The 17,677-nt window shown below is 45.6% G+C and overlaps 2 protein-coding genes across 2 annotated transcripts; one reads left to right on the forward strand and one right to left on the reverse strand.

Annotated features, from left to right (window-relative positions):
- Positions 1–5,921: 5,921 nt before the first annotated feature.
- Positions 5,922–6,419, reverse strand: LOC140213472 (protein GVQW3-like). Its single transcript, XM_072284717.1, has one exon. The coding sequence runs from the start codon at positions 6,417–6,419 to the stop codon at positions 5,922–5,924; it is 498 nt and encodes a 165-aa protein (XP_072140818.1).
- A 4,930-nt stretch (positions 6,420–11,349) lies between these two features.
- Positions 11,350–17,295, forward strand: LOC126545914 (uncharacterized). Its single transcript, XM_050193957.3, has 2 exons — positions 11,350–12,027; positions 15,770–17,295. Exons 1-2 carry the CDS (start codon positions 11,743–11,745, stop codon positions 17,012–17,014), a joined length of 1,530 nt encoding a protein of 509 aa, XP_050049914.3. The 5' UTR covers positions 11,350–11,742; the 3' UTR covers positions 17,015–17,295.
- The last annotated feature ends 382 nt before the right edge of the window (positions 17,296–17,677 follow it).

Raw genomic sequence — 17,677 nt, forward strand, 5'->3', positions numbered from 1 at the left:
CGTGGCCGAGATGCGATCCCTGGTCCTCGTGCTTAGCAATCCAACACCATAGCCATTAAGCAACCACGGCGGGTTCGAGCCGACTTACAGGCTTGCCTTAATGCAAGTATTTCTGTGCAACGTCAAACTGACGGAAGAAAAAAATGGTAGGTTACCCTAATCTTTGACTTAAGTGCCTCTCAGTGGCACTCGCACCTCGGCGTTAGTGTTGGTTAGGTTAACTTTAGGCGAACGCAACGTACGAACCCAACTCGGAGGCAACTGTTTTACATTAATTAGCTGGTCAAATATCACGCCATCTTCTTGCGTGTGACGTCATTAGCGACGCCATTACTCCCGGGTTTCCACGAATTTCGCTAAAGTGCTCACGTGGCGGATCTCTCAAGTCTACGATCCTGTGCTTTGGTGTGCGGTAAGCAGTGATTTTTAATTATTTTTAATTATTACTGACATTTTAGTAACTCAGCTTGTAACTAAACTTGTGCTCTGATATCATATCCACAATTACACCCATGAATATTGTACTGTAATATTTCTTCAACTTTTTTTTCCGATTTGAATTTCGTCCCCGATCGTCTCAGTGATTTCTAATTAATTCTAATTATTCCAGAGACTTGAGTAACTCAACGTGTAACATGAAAAGGGGGTACCAGCGAAACACAAAGGACGCGCACACGAGGAAAAGGCATCGGACGCGGACGGATGCTCGACTTTGAACGGTACTTTATTGGAATTCATGTTGCCGCACATAACCTCCGACACAAGCACATCTTTAACTCCTCCCAACACATGTGCATTGATAACACCTCGAAGAGCAGATTACCGCGGCTGCGAGAAGTTCAAAAAAAAAGGTGCGCCACTGTTTGGTCGTGTGTCCATTCCAGGGAGGGGTAAGACTAGATAGGAACGGGAAATCGCACAAGCTTTTTATTTCGAAAATGAGAAAGAAAATTGTGGCAGTGATACGTCTATGTGTTTAACCAAGAAGAACGTACTTGCCTATCGGGTAGGTAAAAGGTGATTAAAAATACTGACGTTGATGCACGGGTCTTGGAAGGAGCTGAAGCTGCGCGTGTGTCGGATGTTTTCGTGCGGCAATGCACTTTTCGACGTGTTATCAATGCACATGTCTTGGGAGGAGTTGAAGATGCGCATGCGTGGGAAGGTATGTGCGCTAATATGACTTCCAATAAAGTCTAATTGAAACTTCAGCATCCGTCCGTGTCTAACGCCTTTTCCCTGTGTGCGCGTTCTTCGTGCTTCGTTGGTACGCACTTTTTTAAGTTCATGCCAGGCACGTACCCATGATTTTTTTTTTTTTTTTGGGGGGGGGGGGGGCCCAACCCAAGGTAACATCTATGGAAATGAGAGGGGGGGGGTACTTTACTAGTACAAATGTGAATAACGTCTACCTTTCGGCATACAAACGCGTAAACCCACAAAAGAGAAATGAAATAAGGGGCCCTATAACGTAAAACTATTCCGATATGTTTTTATTGCAATCTCCTGACGTCAAATTTGCGTAACCGCCGACGCAAGCATCGGAGGGGCACCCGCAAAGTTCTCTGAACAAACCAATCAAATCCTCCCCTCGTTCATAGGAGGTCAATTTTGTTTGCTTGAAGAACAATAACATTGCCTGCACTGAGCGGCTTGCCTTATCTAATTGGCTCACAAGAGGTGAGGAGCATGCTGGAGAGGGATTCGATGAGGCCGAGCCACTGCACTGAATGTCAATAACCGGATGAAGAGAGTGGTGCCGGCGTCTGCGATTGTTCCGCTTTCTCTTACTTCGCTTGCGGTGGCTCGTCGACAATCGCGGCAGCATGCATCGGAAGCTTAAGAATAACGCTAAAACGGATCTTCAGCAAAGAAGAGTTGGCAGAACGAGGTCGTAAACCTGCCGAAAGTTCTGGAAAATGTTACACGGCCACGCAAAAAGCTTTATTATACGCAAATAAACCCATGCTCTAGCTCCGGCGCGGATGCGCTATAGCCAGTGCCGGAGCGATCGGCGGCAGCCATCTTTTATTCCTTTCGGAACGGGGCAGCTTGCGGCTATTAAGAAGGAAATTCACTTTTGTTCGGCATATTAATGCATCTTTAACCCGTTCACGTCACTTTGACGCGGTAAGATTTTGTGGTTTTGTGACTTCGCGTGAGAGGCAGGTAAAGTGGGTGCAGCCCGAAAACTTTTGGCCAATAGCCGAGGGCTAATGGCGAAAAGACGTCGAATCAGAAATAACTATTTTTGTTTTGCTCGGTCAAATTATGCATAATCAATGTGTGCACGTCATATCAGATGGGGAGCTATCGCGGTTTTCGTGACGTCGTGCGACAGACAGGTGAAATGGGGGTGGTCCAAAAAGTTTTTGACCAATCGCGGTGGACTGATTGCAGAATTGGAATAGAGAAGTTTGGAATAGTTTTACGTTACAGCGCCAAAGGTGTATTTTACAGGTGCGCCCTGTGCGATACACCTCTCTTTTACTTGGTAGGCAAGAAACTGCGTCAAATGGACTTGCGCAGGAAAGAAGCCCAGGAAGAACACTGCCAAGGACGAGTAAAGAAGCCAAAGTGTAAAATAAAGATTACTTTAGTAGAATACAACTAAAAAAACAGCAGTTGGTAATCAAGGCACCCAAACCGCGCGGGGTTGTGTTACTTCGCCAGCCAATCACAGAAGCAAACAAAATCGTCGTCATGCGGCCTTTTCAAAATGGCGTCGTACTTGATACCTCCGGAGCGTCTGCTGTTCTTCAAGAGTCTTTTCGTCGGCGGAAGCAATGAGGTGTGCAACAGACATGGACAAAGTGTATGGAGTTCGAGCATTTGACTCTTCAAAAGTCTGCGGTGCCGTTAATTTCGCTGCTGAACTCGTTTTACTCAAGAAACTTCACTGTCAACTAAAGTGAAACTTGACAATAGATAGTTGCAGCAAAGCAAGCATGGTATTTCAGTTCAATAAAGAATTAGGGTTTGGCCATTCCATTATAATAGGCAAGGCAAAAGGTATAAAATTACGCGCAAATAATTTTATTTTTGTGGTTGTCACCTCATTTAGGTATGAGAAAAAGCTTGAAGTACGAATTATTTGCAGCCTCCTGGAGGAACAGTGGCTGGCGGTTATGAGGGCGTGGGAGGGGCTTCACTGCCGACTTAATTTGCATCCGACTATAGTAGCGTTTTCTCAATAAGCTCTGGAAGAACTATAGAGAACTATATATTTGCGGAACCGTCACAGTTCTTTTGGATCCAACGTTTATGCTCTACCAAATTAATTGCCGCAAACGACTCGTATTGTTATCTGGGAAGTTACGTAACGATGCATGGCTGCCGTTCCCGCACAACTTCGTAGGGTGCAGAACGCTGCGATTCTAGACGTACTACGCCCACCGCGGAAGCTTAGAAAGACACTTACATAAGCACAGTAGAGAAGTGGCTACATCAGGCGGCTCGACTGATAACTGTAGAAGCGTCATTCAAAACACACGGAATTGTTCTCCACTTCCGACGGCGTTTTTTCTACTTCCTCTTTAAATAAAAAAATGTTCATCTATAAATATTTTCATAAACAATGGTTAAAGTTGTTAACTTTCGCTTTTTCTTCCTGTTTGGCTTTTGCCTCGGTTGCCGACAATGGATTCCTTAGTAGATCGCTTAATTTCTCAACGCCTTGCGACTGTTGTTTCCACTTGGCAATTTTGCACGAAAAATGCTCTAAAATTAGGCAAGAACCAGACGAGGTAACGGATGACATTCATGTTGCTTATGGATTTAACGGTTATTGCAGGGTTTGATGATGGACGCTGTGTCGCATTATTTTATTTTTCACCTTATCTAACCCATATCGCGGGTACATGGTTCCGAGAATCTGTCAGCGTCGTAGCGAGCCGTTACTCGAGGAAATAATAGAGTAAAAGGAAAAGTTGAACGCAATTGGCGTTTTCTCTCGCCGCAACTCGTTCCACGTGCATACAGACCAGCTGACCACGAGCCGAATCCCTTTCTTTGTCCCTAGATCAGTCTAAACGAAGAAGGTTGCAGTAACGAAGCAACAGCGAAGCGCGTGTCCGTCGAAAAGGTGGTGACAACTGAATGCATCTCGAGTTAATCGCGTGGGCACCGAATCGTTGAGGAAACTGGCCTTCACACCCCAAAAGATGCCGAAAACTACTGCCATCTAAAAAGAGTGAAAAGGGAAGCAAAAGGTTGATCGCCGAATAGCTGTCAAGTTTCAACATTGATTTGGCGGCGCTTAAGAATGCGTGTGAGTAGTGGTGGCGTGGGCGAGGAGAGGGGGGGGGGGGGGTATGCGTCTTAATTACGGGGGGGGGGGACGGGCCCCCCCGGGCCCCCCCTTGGGTACGTGCCTGGTTCATGCGCCAATTACAAGCCCAACACCTAAGCAAGGCAGCACACCGTATGACATTAGAGAAGTGGCACACACCTGAATTCACCCAAGAACGATTGCATTCCCTCGACCCCTCTATGCAACTGCGGCTGTTACCAGGGCTTCTGCGAAATGAAGAAACAATGCTGTGCCACTTACGCTTGGGCGTCGCATTCACCAATGCATATACGTTTTTGATTGGAATGACTGATAGCGCCGACTGTAATGCTTGCGGTGCCGAGGAAACTATAGAACATCTACTGTGCTACTGCCCATCTTTTCAAAACGAAAGACATGACCTCTGCACAGCTCTCAGTCAGCTAGATAGAACACCGTTCACCTTGAAGATCTTGGGACCATGGCCTCGCATATCGCAGCTACAAAAGGCCACAAAAGCTCTGCTGCGATATTTGAAGGCAACTGGATTGAGTCAGCGTCTGTGATCCGAACTGAGTGACCGAACGATATACCCAGTAGACTTTCTCTTCTTCTTTTAATCTTTCCGTCCCCTTTTCCCTTTCCCCAGTGTATGGTAGCCAACCGGGCTCAGGCCTGGTTAACCTCCCTACCTTTCCTTTAGCATTTCCTCTCTCTCTCTCTCTGGGCCAAGGGCTTGCGCTAATGCACTTCAACCTTTAACCTATGTTCTGATATAACTTTAATGAAACCGATGAATTTTGTACTGCACTTTTCTTTCTGTTTTTTTTCTATTTTATTTTGAATTTCCTTCCCGGTCGTCTCAGAAGGTGAACGGGAAGTGCTGCGCAGGAACTACGAGTCTCACTCGATGCTCGTGTGGCTAAAAAGGTGCAGCCGAATGTTGTGCGTGGTCACATCGCATGTGAAATCAATACATGTGAAGAAGTGATCCTAATGAGCGAAGAAAGTGGACTGCCTCATTGTCTTATATTTTGTTGGATTTTTCGAAAGCGATTTCATAATTTCTTAATTTGGTATCCCTAGGCATTGTCTTACAGGGTGTCTTCTGAAAGTAGTAGGACTCATATCCTTTTTTAAGTTATTCATGAGAATAGTACAAACGATTAGAATTTTTCAAAGTGGCACCCTTCCGCATCTACACACTGCTGCCAACTAGTTTTCCCGTTTTCGTGCGCCTCCAGGAACGTCTGGACCGGAATGCTGTTTAGCTCCCTCGCCACGGCCTGTTGAACCGCCTCTACCGATCCGTGATGCTTCCCCTTGAGCGTCAATTTTATTGTCGGGAATATAAAAAAGACTGGCGGGGACAAGTCGGGGCTGTAAGGGGGCTGAGGCAGCGTTGTCACCTTGTGCTGAGCAGATACTCCACTAGGCGGAATGCTGTGTGGCTCGGCGCGTTGTGACGGTGCAGCCGCCGATTCTTGGCGATGGCTGGGCGGACACGAACAATGCTTTTTCGCAGTCTTTTGAGGACTTCCATGTAAAAAACTGCATTAACTGTTTGTCCGGGTGGTACAAACTCTTTGTGGATTACTCCGTGTCGATCAGAAAAGCAAATGAGCATGGACTTCTGCTTGGATTTGCTCATTCACGCTTTCTTGGGGCGCGGGGAAGAAGGGGAATGCGATTCTGAGCTCTGCCGCTTGCTCTCCGGGTCGTAATCAAACACCCACGTCTCTTCACCGGTCACTACATTGTCCAAAAAGTTGGGGTTCTCATTCACATGATGAAGAAGATCCTGGCAGATCGCTTTCCGGTGGGCCTTTTGCTGCACTCGTGGCACGAACTTCGCGCACACTTTCCTCGTGGCTAAGTTTTCTGCCACGATCTCAAAAACTTGGGTTTGAGGAATGCTCAAGTCATCAACAATCATTGCGATACTCATCCTACGATCACTGTTCAGTAAATTTTTCACTCGCGACACATTTTTGTTGGTCTTGCTGGTCGAAGGGCATCCGAGGCGATCGTCGTCTTCCACTCTTTCCCTACCTTCTCCGAACAGCTTGTGCCACTCAAAAAAGCCTGATCTACCCATGGTAGCATCACCATAGGTCTCTTTAATCATGTTGTGAGTCTCTTTGCCCATTTTATCAAGCTTTAAACAAAATTTGATTGCGTATCGCTCATCCAGTAAACGCTCCATGATTCGTGGTGACGAGGCGTTTCGACAGGGGTTCACAGTACAAGCGACCTGCTCTCTTCAACGGCCGGGAGCCGACTGCTGATTTTTCCCAGCGTTCCCAATATCCCCCTTCACCGAGCCTGCGCGCGCAGACCGCTTCTCGTGCACCCATTCGCCCAGCAAAATACCTGTCCTACTACTATCAGAACAGACCCCGTATTTGCTGTTGAAATGCTACATTTTGTAAATAATGAACTGTACCAGTGGTGGTGATGCTGGAAACGTTATTTGCTTACCCATGGAGTACATGGGAAGAACCATGAAAAAAAGCTACATAAGCAGTGGGACGAGCCCAACCGCCTCTAACATTAGCAGTATTCGGGGACATATTGGTATAGTACTAAATCACAGCAAGAACAAACAAAAAGAAGGCAATCTACATCATCGCACTTCGATAGGTGAGCAAGATGCTGTGCCTTTCTATACAGCGGCCGTGGCTAAATTAACACATAGGTGTACTAAAAGGTCCTCAAATGGTTCCTGCAGAAGTAACTCTAGCCACTGCAAACCCAGAAACATTGCCGTAAATTAATAACGTTTCCAGCGTACCATAATTCTATTAGAAAGCGTCTTAAGTGTCGCATAGAAAACTGCAAGATTCATTTACAGGGAACACAATTTCGCGCCTACATATTTCCATCAGTAAAGACTGATCATTTGCCTTCTTACATAGGAAAAACCGCTCCTTTCGTCCACTAATTTTACGATCAGTTCATGGCTTATATCCCAGGCGGTAACATTATTTAAGCAGCTTTTTAATTCAGTGTACAACAGCCAGATGAAATTGGGAAATTCGATAGTATCAGTCAGAGCAGACGCGTGTATTAACACTGCTCCTTTTCATGCGTAAAGCGTTTGGTAGCAAAAAACACCGTACACGCGTGCACCGGCTGTGCGCTTCGTATGGCGTTGGAGACGTAATGGCGGACGCTGTGAAGTTGTGCCCATCCTACACGGAGCGGAAAAGAGAAAGAGCAAGCAGGAACTCTAGCATGCCAATGATAATGATTTATCGACGTCCTCACAGGAACGGGCAGGTGACAAATGTTCACCTAGCTTGCTTGAGCTAATCAGGTGTGCTATACACTCTATTAAATCTAAATATTTGTTCCCTTCCCTATAAGTTCTAAATCTGCCTTTACCTCTACCTATGCCTGCAACAGATCCAGTCCTGCCAGTCTCTAAGCCCTGCGTTTTTTCCACCAACACTGTAAACGAATATTTCTTTTCTCGAATGCTCACCGTTTAATGATTCCATCTACTTTAAATCCCGGCATTTCTGGAAGGTGTACGTTACCTACGGATCTCGCTGTGTGAACACTTCCGCTTTCCATTAGCATTTCCTGAATTGGCTCCTAATTTTCGCTATAGCACGCGCATTCCTCCTCCTGTCGTGAACATTTGCTCCTGTATGTTTTTTGTCCTTGGGCAACCAGCTAGAGCCTCAAATAGCGAGGAACGCACCTTTTATACGTATTTTCCCTCCTGATTTCTTTTTGCCGTTTCGATAAATTTCGGTGCTCATATTTCTTACCACCCTTTGCATCCAATTTACTGTCTCCTTCTCTCGCTTTCGTTTTGATGACTCCGGAGTGTCTGTTTACAATTTCTCCAATAACCTTATACTTGTTTCCCCACTTTCTTGGCGTCTTCCTCGGCTCGGTGTACATGGTTTTGAGGTGCAGGCATTTGTGTACGTTAGCCGCCGATTTATTTTGTTCCATGTTTCCGAGTCTTTCCACAAAACTAATTTTGGTCTGCGCTTGTCTGACTTCAAAAAAGGCTAAAGCAATTTCACCCGGCGATGCTTCATTTGTGGTTTCACCGTGGTTCCTAAAAGCCAACTGAACAGTATACCTGTGGTTGACTTCCAACCCCGAATATGTCCGATTTTAAGCACCAAATGAAATTTGCGAACGCTAGCGACGGTACCATTACTCTTTTTCAAATTCAATGCACCACCTCAAACTTATTTTAGTCTCAAAGTGATTTATGGTTCATTATTGCTTCATTCCGATACCCCTTCGTTTTCACAATTTCTCGGTCATTGCTTGAGTAGGCCTTCCCTTTATTTATGTATACACCCTGGTACTTATAATGCTTGTACGGGTATGACTTGCCGTTGAATTGATGCCACGTCCTTACTGGTGTCTATAGAGACGAGTGAGTAAATGAAAGTCAAATAACAACAAACGCGTACACACAAACGCATAAGCGGAAATATTAAACTATGTAAAAAACCAAATGTCGAGCTGGGAATTGTAGGCAACGGGAAAGCATTAAAGGTAATCTAGTGGTAAATTTACGAGCGTGGACGTGAGTCAGCTGCGTTGGGGAAAGTTAGGTTAGTTTCGGCAATTGCAAGCTTGCCCGGACACACTTCGGGGCTCTGTACGAGCGTCGCGGGATGTTTGTAATAGGATTGTAAGGCAAAAAGAAACCGCCAACGAATAGAGCACATACCTTTGACAACATGGCGGCGAAATTAGATTTCTGTAGGGCGAGGCAGTGAGCTAGAGTATAATGTTAAAATTAGGATATTTATCCGAAGACAAAACCAAATGCTTGCTGAAAAGGAAGTATAGGGCGTGTTGGTCTGATAATTTGAAGGAATAAAGTGCATTTAGAAGGGAAACAGGGTTCGTTTGGCCGCACAAACGGGTTCGCGGAAATTTGGGTTTGATACTGCGACGTTGCACTGTCAGTGCGCTCACCAACAACATGTGCTTTTCTCTGTGCATACGCTGCTTGCTCTGAACTTCATTTCGAGATTGCAAATGAGTTAAATAAAAGGAGAACGTGCAACACTCATGGTGCACAACGCGAGGAGCTCGTGGCAGCCTGTTGCTCCGCTTATTGCAATAACCATCCATAGGAGCTATTTTTTGTGTGTATCTCTAGGAAATGGAAACAATGGGCAACCATTTCTCGACAGATTAGAGAACTGCGGCACGCAGCAATGAATAATTTTGGAGTAGTCACAGCAAAGAGGACAAGGCGTACGATGGCTGCTGACCGCGCACGCGTAAAGCGGCCACCTGCGGTGGGCTTGAAAATGGCGGAGCGTTCTGAAGTAACTGGTTTCGAGGGCGTATTGTCGGCATGGACCCTTTCAAAGAATGTCGCTACCCTGCGGGAAGCGGAGGAGGGTTGCGAATTAAGGTACTTTAGTCAGTAAATCTGAAGCAAAGAAAAAAAAGGACATGCATTTGAGATCTTTTCAGTCGCCAATAACACCTTAAGAAAACTGTTATATTATTTCACAAACTTTTCAATGACACTATTGGAACAGCTTTTACGAGCAGAGTTCTGCATTCGTTTCGCAGTTCTTGTCTTGGGCCTTTAACACCTAGTCGCAACCCGACGCGGTGGCTTAGCGGCTATGGTGTTGCGCTACTAAGCATGAGGTTGCGGGATGAAATCCTGGCCGCGGTGGCCGCATTTCGATTGGGGCGAAATGCAAAAACACCCGTGGTCCCGTTCATCGGGGGCACGTCAAAGATCTCCTGGCGGTGAAAACTAATACGGAGTCCCCAACTACGGCGTGCCTCATAATCCTATCGTGGTTTTGGCAAGGTCAATCCAAATAGCTCGCCGACATTCGGGCAACAGCGGTTCAGAACAAATTGCCACCGACATCAGCAAGGGTGGCTATGGGAGTAGCGATTGAAGCACGATTATGATTGGAGGTAACAAACATTGGGAAAGAAAGAAAAGCGTTTGTTAATTAAAGCGAGACACAGTTAGATTCATTCAGCGGAAATAAAATTCCTAATCAATTTTATATAAGCGCGACGTGTAAAGAAGAGACAACTCTATTTTATGTTATCATTATCAATAAATTCCTTTTTACAGCGCCCATCGCCAGAGGGGCGTTAAGGCCGCTATCGCTTGCAAAGCAGGGCAGCTCTTAAAGTGTGCAGAAAGGCGCGCTCGTAAAATTCACCTGTTCGAGTACGCCCCCTGACACGTTGGGCTGTTTTGCTTGTCGACGTTTGTCTGAATTTGGCGACGCGGGTAGCTTCATCGTTTCTCAGCCTGTTCAGTCAGAAGTAGTGAGTTACGACCGCCAGATAATTGCTTACTTGAGTTGTTTTCGTTCGATTGCGCAGGTCAACTGTGCTTGGTGTCCGGCGATAGTACCAGCACTCTACACCCAGAGTTTTCGTCAACCTCCAAAGAAAGTATGTTGTGTTCAGGGATGAGATTTCGACACCCTTACAGCTGACCTTGCATCGCTTTCCGCCCTGAAAGCTCGAAACGCCAAAGTCGAATGGCGGGGTATTTGAATATACAGCTATAATAGCAGGCTGCGAAAACAAATTTCACGCCTTTGAGAACAAAATGACGTCACTTTCGTTTTTATTGGATATAGCCTCACGTTGGTTTTTCTTCCGCCGGAAGTGTTCCCTCCTCGCAGAGATGGCGCTGAATCCCATGAACCGCTTATCAACGACCATGTTTTGAACGTATGGGCTTCTATGGAAGCTTCACTACCACGTATATTTAGCTAGGTTTTGGCACGTAAAATCCCATAATCCAATCTTACCACCAAGCTGCACTTTTTTTCTGGTCTGCCTTTTAAGGTCACAAGAAATGGCACGTATTTTGGACAGGTTTGTTCCAACGTTTGCGATTGATATAAATCAGCCTCAGTACTGGATTCCTTAATAGGCGACAACGCTGCTGCCGAAATTGTCGACACAGCCACAGCTACATATAACTTTTTTTTCCGTGAAGACCAGCTAGCGGCGCCTAAAATGATTGTGAAGCGGGTTTGTCGTTATCGCGTTGATAGTCGCAAGAAGACTGAAAGGCGAGCTAGTTGGTTTGACTTCACTGTGGACAGTTTTGTGCACACTAAACGACGGGAACAAGAAAATGACTCAAAGACCAGCGCAGATTGACAACTGAACTTTATTTCTAAAATAGCAAATATTCACCCTAGAGAACCAGCTCATGATCACCGCGCATGGGCAACAGAGCATACATTCCACGTGATAACAGCATTCAGAAATGCAGCATAATGAACACACTGTCCTCCATTATAGCGCAAGTTAATTTCACTGTCATTCAAAACGATAGACGGATGGCTAGCACATGCTCCTTACAGTCTTATTGCAGCCTTGTAGTCTTACAGTCGCAAGGATACAGCACCGGCGGCATTTTATTCTTTCTGCAGAACTGTTGGTAATGCGTTAGCGATTCGACGGATGTGCCGTGCCTGATGGCTCTTGAAATCCATCGCTATACTCTGTTCGGTTTTTCCAAGGAAGTGGACTGGAGAACTTTGCATTTCGTCGATTCCATACCGGCACAACGAGTATGCAGTGCGTGTGGTCTGCTGCCCAGGGTGACCGTCGTTCTACCGTGCAGACACGTGCTGTGCGACACCTGCTACGAGCAGTCACTGGTCGCCGATCAACAAGCCTGTCCACTCGACGGTGGCGCGTTTCTTGAAGACAACGTTCAGTGGGGAGACTTTCCTTTGGACAACCTGCTGAGGCGGAAGGTAAGAAAAAAAAGTGCGGGCAAAAAAAAAAATCGTGTCTGTATTATCCTGAAATGGCTGTCGTAGTTTATTGAAGCGAGGCAGAAAGCAAACTGGGAGTGCCGTTAAAGTAATCCCGGTAGAACCAACGTTGGGTTAACTTTTTAAGTGACGCTCTGCACAGTTCAGTGACGAACGCCTCGCTCTGCCACCGTGTTGGGCATTGTAGAGAAAGCGGAGCTTCTACTCAGCATTCAATGGTGTTAATCAAAAGACATGATGTACTTGACATTGTCGACATGCGCCTCAGCCGCACAGCACGATGACAAAACCAATATTCAGGTCCAGCGCACATGTACAATTGATGTGAAGCGAAGCTTTAGTGAGGCGGTTAGTGAATTTCTTTACAAGTAATGGCGATGCGTACAGTTTTCTTTACTTCATTTCTATGGAAGGACTGACCTCATGGAGTATGTATGTTTATCCACCACAAAGGTAACAACTTTATTTTTTAGCAATATCTATGATTACAGTGCATGGTTCGCAAGCTTGGCACAAGGGCAAACTCCACGTCGGGTGGATGCACAGCGTGAGACTTATACGCAGTGATGTGACGAGCATGAAGGTAATGCATGATGCTTGTTTTGAGAAGAATGGTGACAGACTTGTCAGAGAAAAGTACTACATGTTTCAAACAGCGTTTCGGAGTTCTTTACCTTCTGCGCCACAGTAGGACATTGTAAGGTTCGTAATAGCGCAACACAAGACATGGACAAAGGGAGGGTAAAAAACCACTAAACTGCGTTGTTAGAATTCGCAACACAAGGACACAGACAAATCGCAACACAAGACACAGACAAATCACAAGGACGCAACACAAGGACACAGAACAACGCAACACAAGACACAGACAAATCGATGGCAAAAAACGACAACACGGCGTTGTTTGAATTCATTGTAAGGTTCGTAAAAGCGAAACACGAGACACGGACAAAAGAATGCTAAAAAACGACAACATCGCGATGTTAGAATTCATTGTAAGATTTGTAACAGCGGAACACAAGACACATACAAAAGGATAGTAAAAAAGAACAACACCGCGCTGTTAGAATTCATTGTAAGATTTGTAACAGCGCAACACAAGACACATATAAAATGACGGTAAAAAATTACAACACGGCGCTGGTTAGAATCCATTGTGAGGTTCGTAACAGCGCAACACAAGACACGGGCAAGAGGATGGTAAAAAACGACAACACGGCGCTGTGGTTCTCCGACTCGTTTGAATTACTTCACATCCCGTAAATATTTCCAATAACTGACTAAAGCAGCTCCAAATTTTTAACACTGCACGATGGCAATGCATTCCAGTACCACTATGCCTGCGCGCACAAGCCAGAAAGGAGGAAAGGCTCGCCGCGCGCTGACTGCCAGGCCTTCCCTCGTCACCCGAAGCAAAGCTTTATACACTGTAAAATATTTCGATTGCGATAGCAACTATATCGACACTCAAGAGCACCACTGCCGCCAACGACGTCGGCGTTTCGTTTCGGATAAAGTCCAAGTACGGTCGCATTGTGGCCGTGCGTCGTATGCTATGTGGGCGAGTGAAAGCGTGCGATGGTAAGCCGAGGGCAGCGGCTCGATGTCGCGCTAAAGGGGAGAAAGTGCGGAGGAAGCGCGCCGTCTTCCATCGCACACAAAGCCCCGGAAGTGGAGGGTCGGGTAGGTAAGCGTTTTACTCTGTCAGCGGCTGCGTAATGCACGACTGAGCACTGCCGCACGGGCCCTATCTTTAAAGCAATCTGCGATGGGGGAACAGAGCCTAGGTGCGCCGAGGGCTGATAGCTTCGTAGGCGCTCTGTTCTCGCCGCTTACTTCGCGTTGAAGCGCGAGGTTGAACCGCGAAGGTTAATTCGCTCGCTGCTGCCGTCGCTGCCGCTGTTCCTCGCGGCAGCATTCTAACAGCGAATGTCCGCAATCATAGCGTAAGAAGTGTTCATGTTGATCTGTGCGCGCGTCACACCATGCTTGTTAATTTAGTCAGAAAGCGAATGTTTGTAAGTTTATATGGCTGATGAAACTACTATCGTTACTTCGTATAGCTGTGCAATAATTTGCTATCGCAATTGCTGTCTCGCCTTTCAGGCGAAACTGTCACTTTGACAAAGCTGCCCTCTAAAACACCGTTTTCGTAATTCACAACTTATTATCTGTAGGGTGCAGAGTATGAGAACGGACTCCATGTTTCTTCTTAATGTTGTATTGCAGAGCTTGTATTAAAACACATTTCATATTCGAATTATAGTGACAAAACAGACACTTCATAGCTTAGTCAGCGATATATCGTGTGCCTCAGCTAATGTTATCTAATTGGTTATAAGAAAAAAAATGTTTACAAAACACGGTGCAAGGTACGATTTTAACACCTACGGCGTTATGTCGCCAGACCTCTGACAACCGAACAGCGTAGGTCTTTTAATGGTATCTTGTAGTGTGCTTTTTAATCCCCCTTTTTTTACTCTGTACAGCTTGGATAACGTTGTCTGTTACATACGGTCGGTTATAAGGAAGTAGCAGCTTCTATTGCCTAGCGTGTCCTTTGTTCACGATTCCTCGGAGCAGCATTTGCGTTTGAAGTGTAGCGCTGATGTTCACGTAAACACGAGCACGCGTTCTTTTGAGGACTGCCTCACCGCTTGTCCCGTGCGCAAATTAAAAATGGGCATATTTATATTACATGACAAACAATGCAGTCACTATGAAGCCAATGTTGATATACCAGTGTCAGATGACAGTGAGATTGAAAATGGAACCTTGTACAAAAGACAGCTCTACGCCACATGGTGCGTCGCATGTGGACCACCTAGCTGTGCGCTGTTGTACTAGTGCTGCTGTTAATCTTGTCCTTGGCACGAGGAACGCTAGTCAAACCATAATGAAGTCGCACCACGTCGAAGCCTTCTGATCTGGACCGGAACTTACGGTTTGGGGGCATTTGTCGACGCGGGTCCCCATTGCGGAAGCTTATCAGGGGGCACTTGTTAACGCTAGCAATGGACGGCGCTGACCAATTTCAAGAAACAACAAACAATGAAGTGTTTATTTCGACACGAAATGTCGTGGAACGCTGTAATAAAAACGCCATAACTGGCTTCCTGACTTACTGGGCTCCATAAACGTAACGAGTGCGGGTCGTTTTGAATGCATACATAGTAACCTACTGGATACATACATGATGCACACGTAATACTTGTTTATAAAATGTCGAAGAGGTTCAAGTGCATGGTTATTGTGTGAGGAACAAAAAGCATGAGGCTGTTAAGATTACGTTATCCATATAGAGAGATGGGTTATTGCGTACGTACATGGTTATCGACGAGATGAGAAGATGTAAATAGACTTTTTCCTTCTAGGTTAGATTGATCAGTGAGGCAAAAGGTCTATTGCTCTTGCAGTCTGCTTCATGTTTGTCAAGTCGTAAATTGTGATAAAGTTCAACTCTGAGCTCATGACTGCTGTGGCAGTCAGCAATCTGCGTGGTTGAGAATTAGAAACGCTGAGAAACTACGACCATCACTTTTGTGCCACTCTTTACTGAACTGCAGATCGATGTACACGAATTTAAGAAACTTTTGTGCAGTTGACTCTAAATAGTATTCTAACTCGTAATAACAAGTATTTCCAGGCGAGCAACCACGCATTTGCGTTGATTTTCGGAGTTATTAGGTGCTGCTGCAAAATAACATTTTCTGTGTTGCAGGTAAAGTGTTGGAATGAAGACAATGGCTGCGAGGTGGTGATGGCTGCGTCAGACATGGCGACACACTTTTACGAAGACTGTGCTTACCACTCTGCGCGCTGTCCCAAGTGCTCGGCGTTCGTCTGGCTCTGTAATATGTGCGCGCACCGCAGAAGTAACTGCAGCTCTCATTCTGTGCAGAACAAGCGCGTGAATCGGAAGCCATCGGTCGACTCAATACAGGAAGCAATGATCACCGCTTTGGAGACAATATTGGAAGAACGGGTTGAGGAAATGAGGTCTGGGCTTGATCAAGTTGCCCGGAACGGCAACGCCCACTACGATAAATTGAACGAGGTTTCACACATTCTAAATGCGTTAAGAGAGACGGTGATACAGTCATCAGAACAGCAAGCCCGTGCCACTAATGAAGTCACGATTGCCTACGTTACGCAAATTAAAGAAGGCTTAGCCGCGCAAGGCAAAAAGCTTAACGACGTTTTGCAAATGATGAGCGATTTAGGTGAAAAAGTCGCAGTTTTGGAAGACACGGCAACGAAATGTCTCGAGGAGCTGGAACAGACCAATGCCGACTTAATACAATATTTTAACACCGATGAAAACCTACTAAAAGAAGTTTCACAAACGGTGCGGGCCTTTGAAGGTACTTTTGTGAAAGCGTTGGAACGTGCAACTGAGACGATCTGCATTAAGTTCGAAAATAACGCCGTCCGCATTGCTGCATCAAAGACCAGTGAAACGGAATACGGTCAGAAGGAATCGGCTGTGAGAAAAGATCACCTCCTCGGACAGAATACACTAAACGTTTCAAGCTACGAGTTTTATGTTAAGGGACTCAAATCACTAAAAGAAAAGGCGATATCAGTAGGTTGGGCCACTTATTCTACCGATGCGATATACCTGTGCGGCTATTACATCTCTCCGGGGGTGTGTCTTATGAAAACTGAGAGCTCTGTGTCAGTGCGTGCGCTTATTCAGCTTCACAAGGGAGTCATCGATGAGTTCCTGCAATGGCCATTCAATCAAATCATCAAGCTCAGCTTCATAGGTCAGTCGAAGAGCAGCCGGGAGTTGCCGGCGCAGACTGGTAGTAGCCTCGAGTTTTACGGCAGGCCTACAGGAAGGAGTAATAAAGCAGGTTACATAAACCATTCCTGTGACATTGAAGATCTGGAATGTGAAGGCTACGCGAAGGGCGACCAGCTCTGGGTAAAGTTTGAGCTTCTGCCTCCGGCTCAAAAATAAAGCCTCTGCAGATGCTCTCAGGTTTGCCATATTGTATCATAGGACTGAGATCACTACTGTTTATTAGTGTCGTCTGTTAGGCGGACATAATTAGATGTGTCAATATGAAGAACGTGAACAAATAGCGGAGAAAGTATTCTGAGTGATAATTATATTCTTGGTGATCTGTAGAAGGATGCCTGTATGCGTTACCATAGCTTCCATATTTCTTTTTGTTTCTGTGTAGTTCATGTATGACAATTAAAAAAAAATATTGGTTAGAAATAAAGTGTGGAAGAGAACTGCTGGCTCTTTTTCTGTATGCTCCTGACCTTAGGTCCTATTCTAATCACTAATAAGGGAGGTTCATTTAACCTATGATTTCACTCAAGGTTGACTGGAAGCAAGAAAAAGCTGAAAGCTCTGCTCGTTGGAAACTAGGCAGTTGTGACATTTACCGTGCTTCTAGGACAAAGTACTCCATGAGAGAAAAGATCAGGAAGGGAGATGGGCAGACGATTGACCTGTTACAGGCCCTGTTGTTCGTCTCTCCGAGTATTTCATTGTACTGCAAGCACTGGAATATCTCAAATGGAGTCAAGAACCGTTTTCATTTCCCTGATAATATCGACCGTTTAAGTATCCGAAGAAATACGTGAGCTGAAAGGATACATTCATGAATGG

The sequence above is a fragment of the Dermacentor andersoni genome, chromosome 10 (genome assembly GCF_023375885.2).
Source record: "Dermacentor andersoni chromosome 10, qqDerAnde1_hic_scaffold, whole genome shotgun sequence".
NCBI lineage: Eukaryota > Metazoa > Arthropoda > Arachnida > Ixodida > Ixodidae > Dermacentor > Dermacentor andersoni.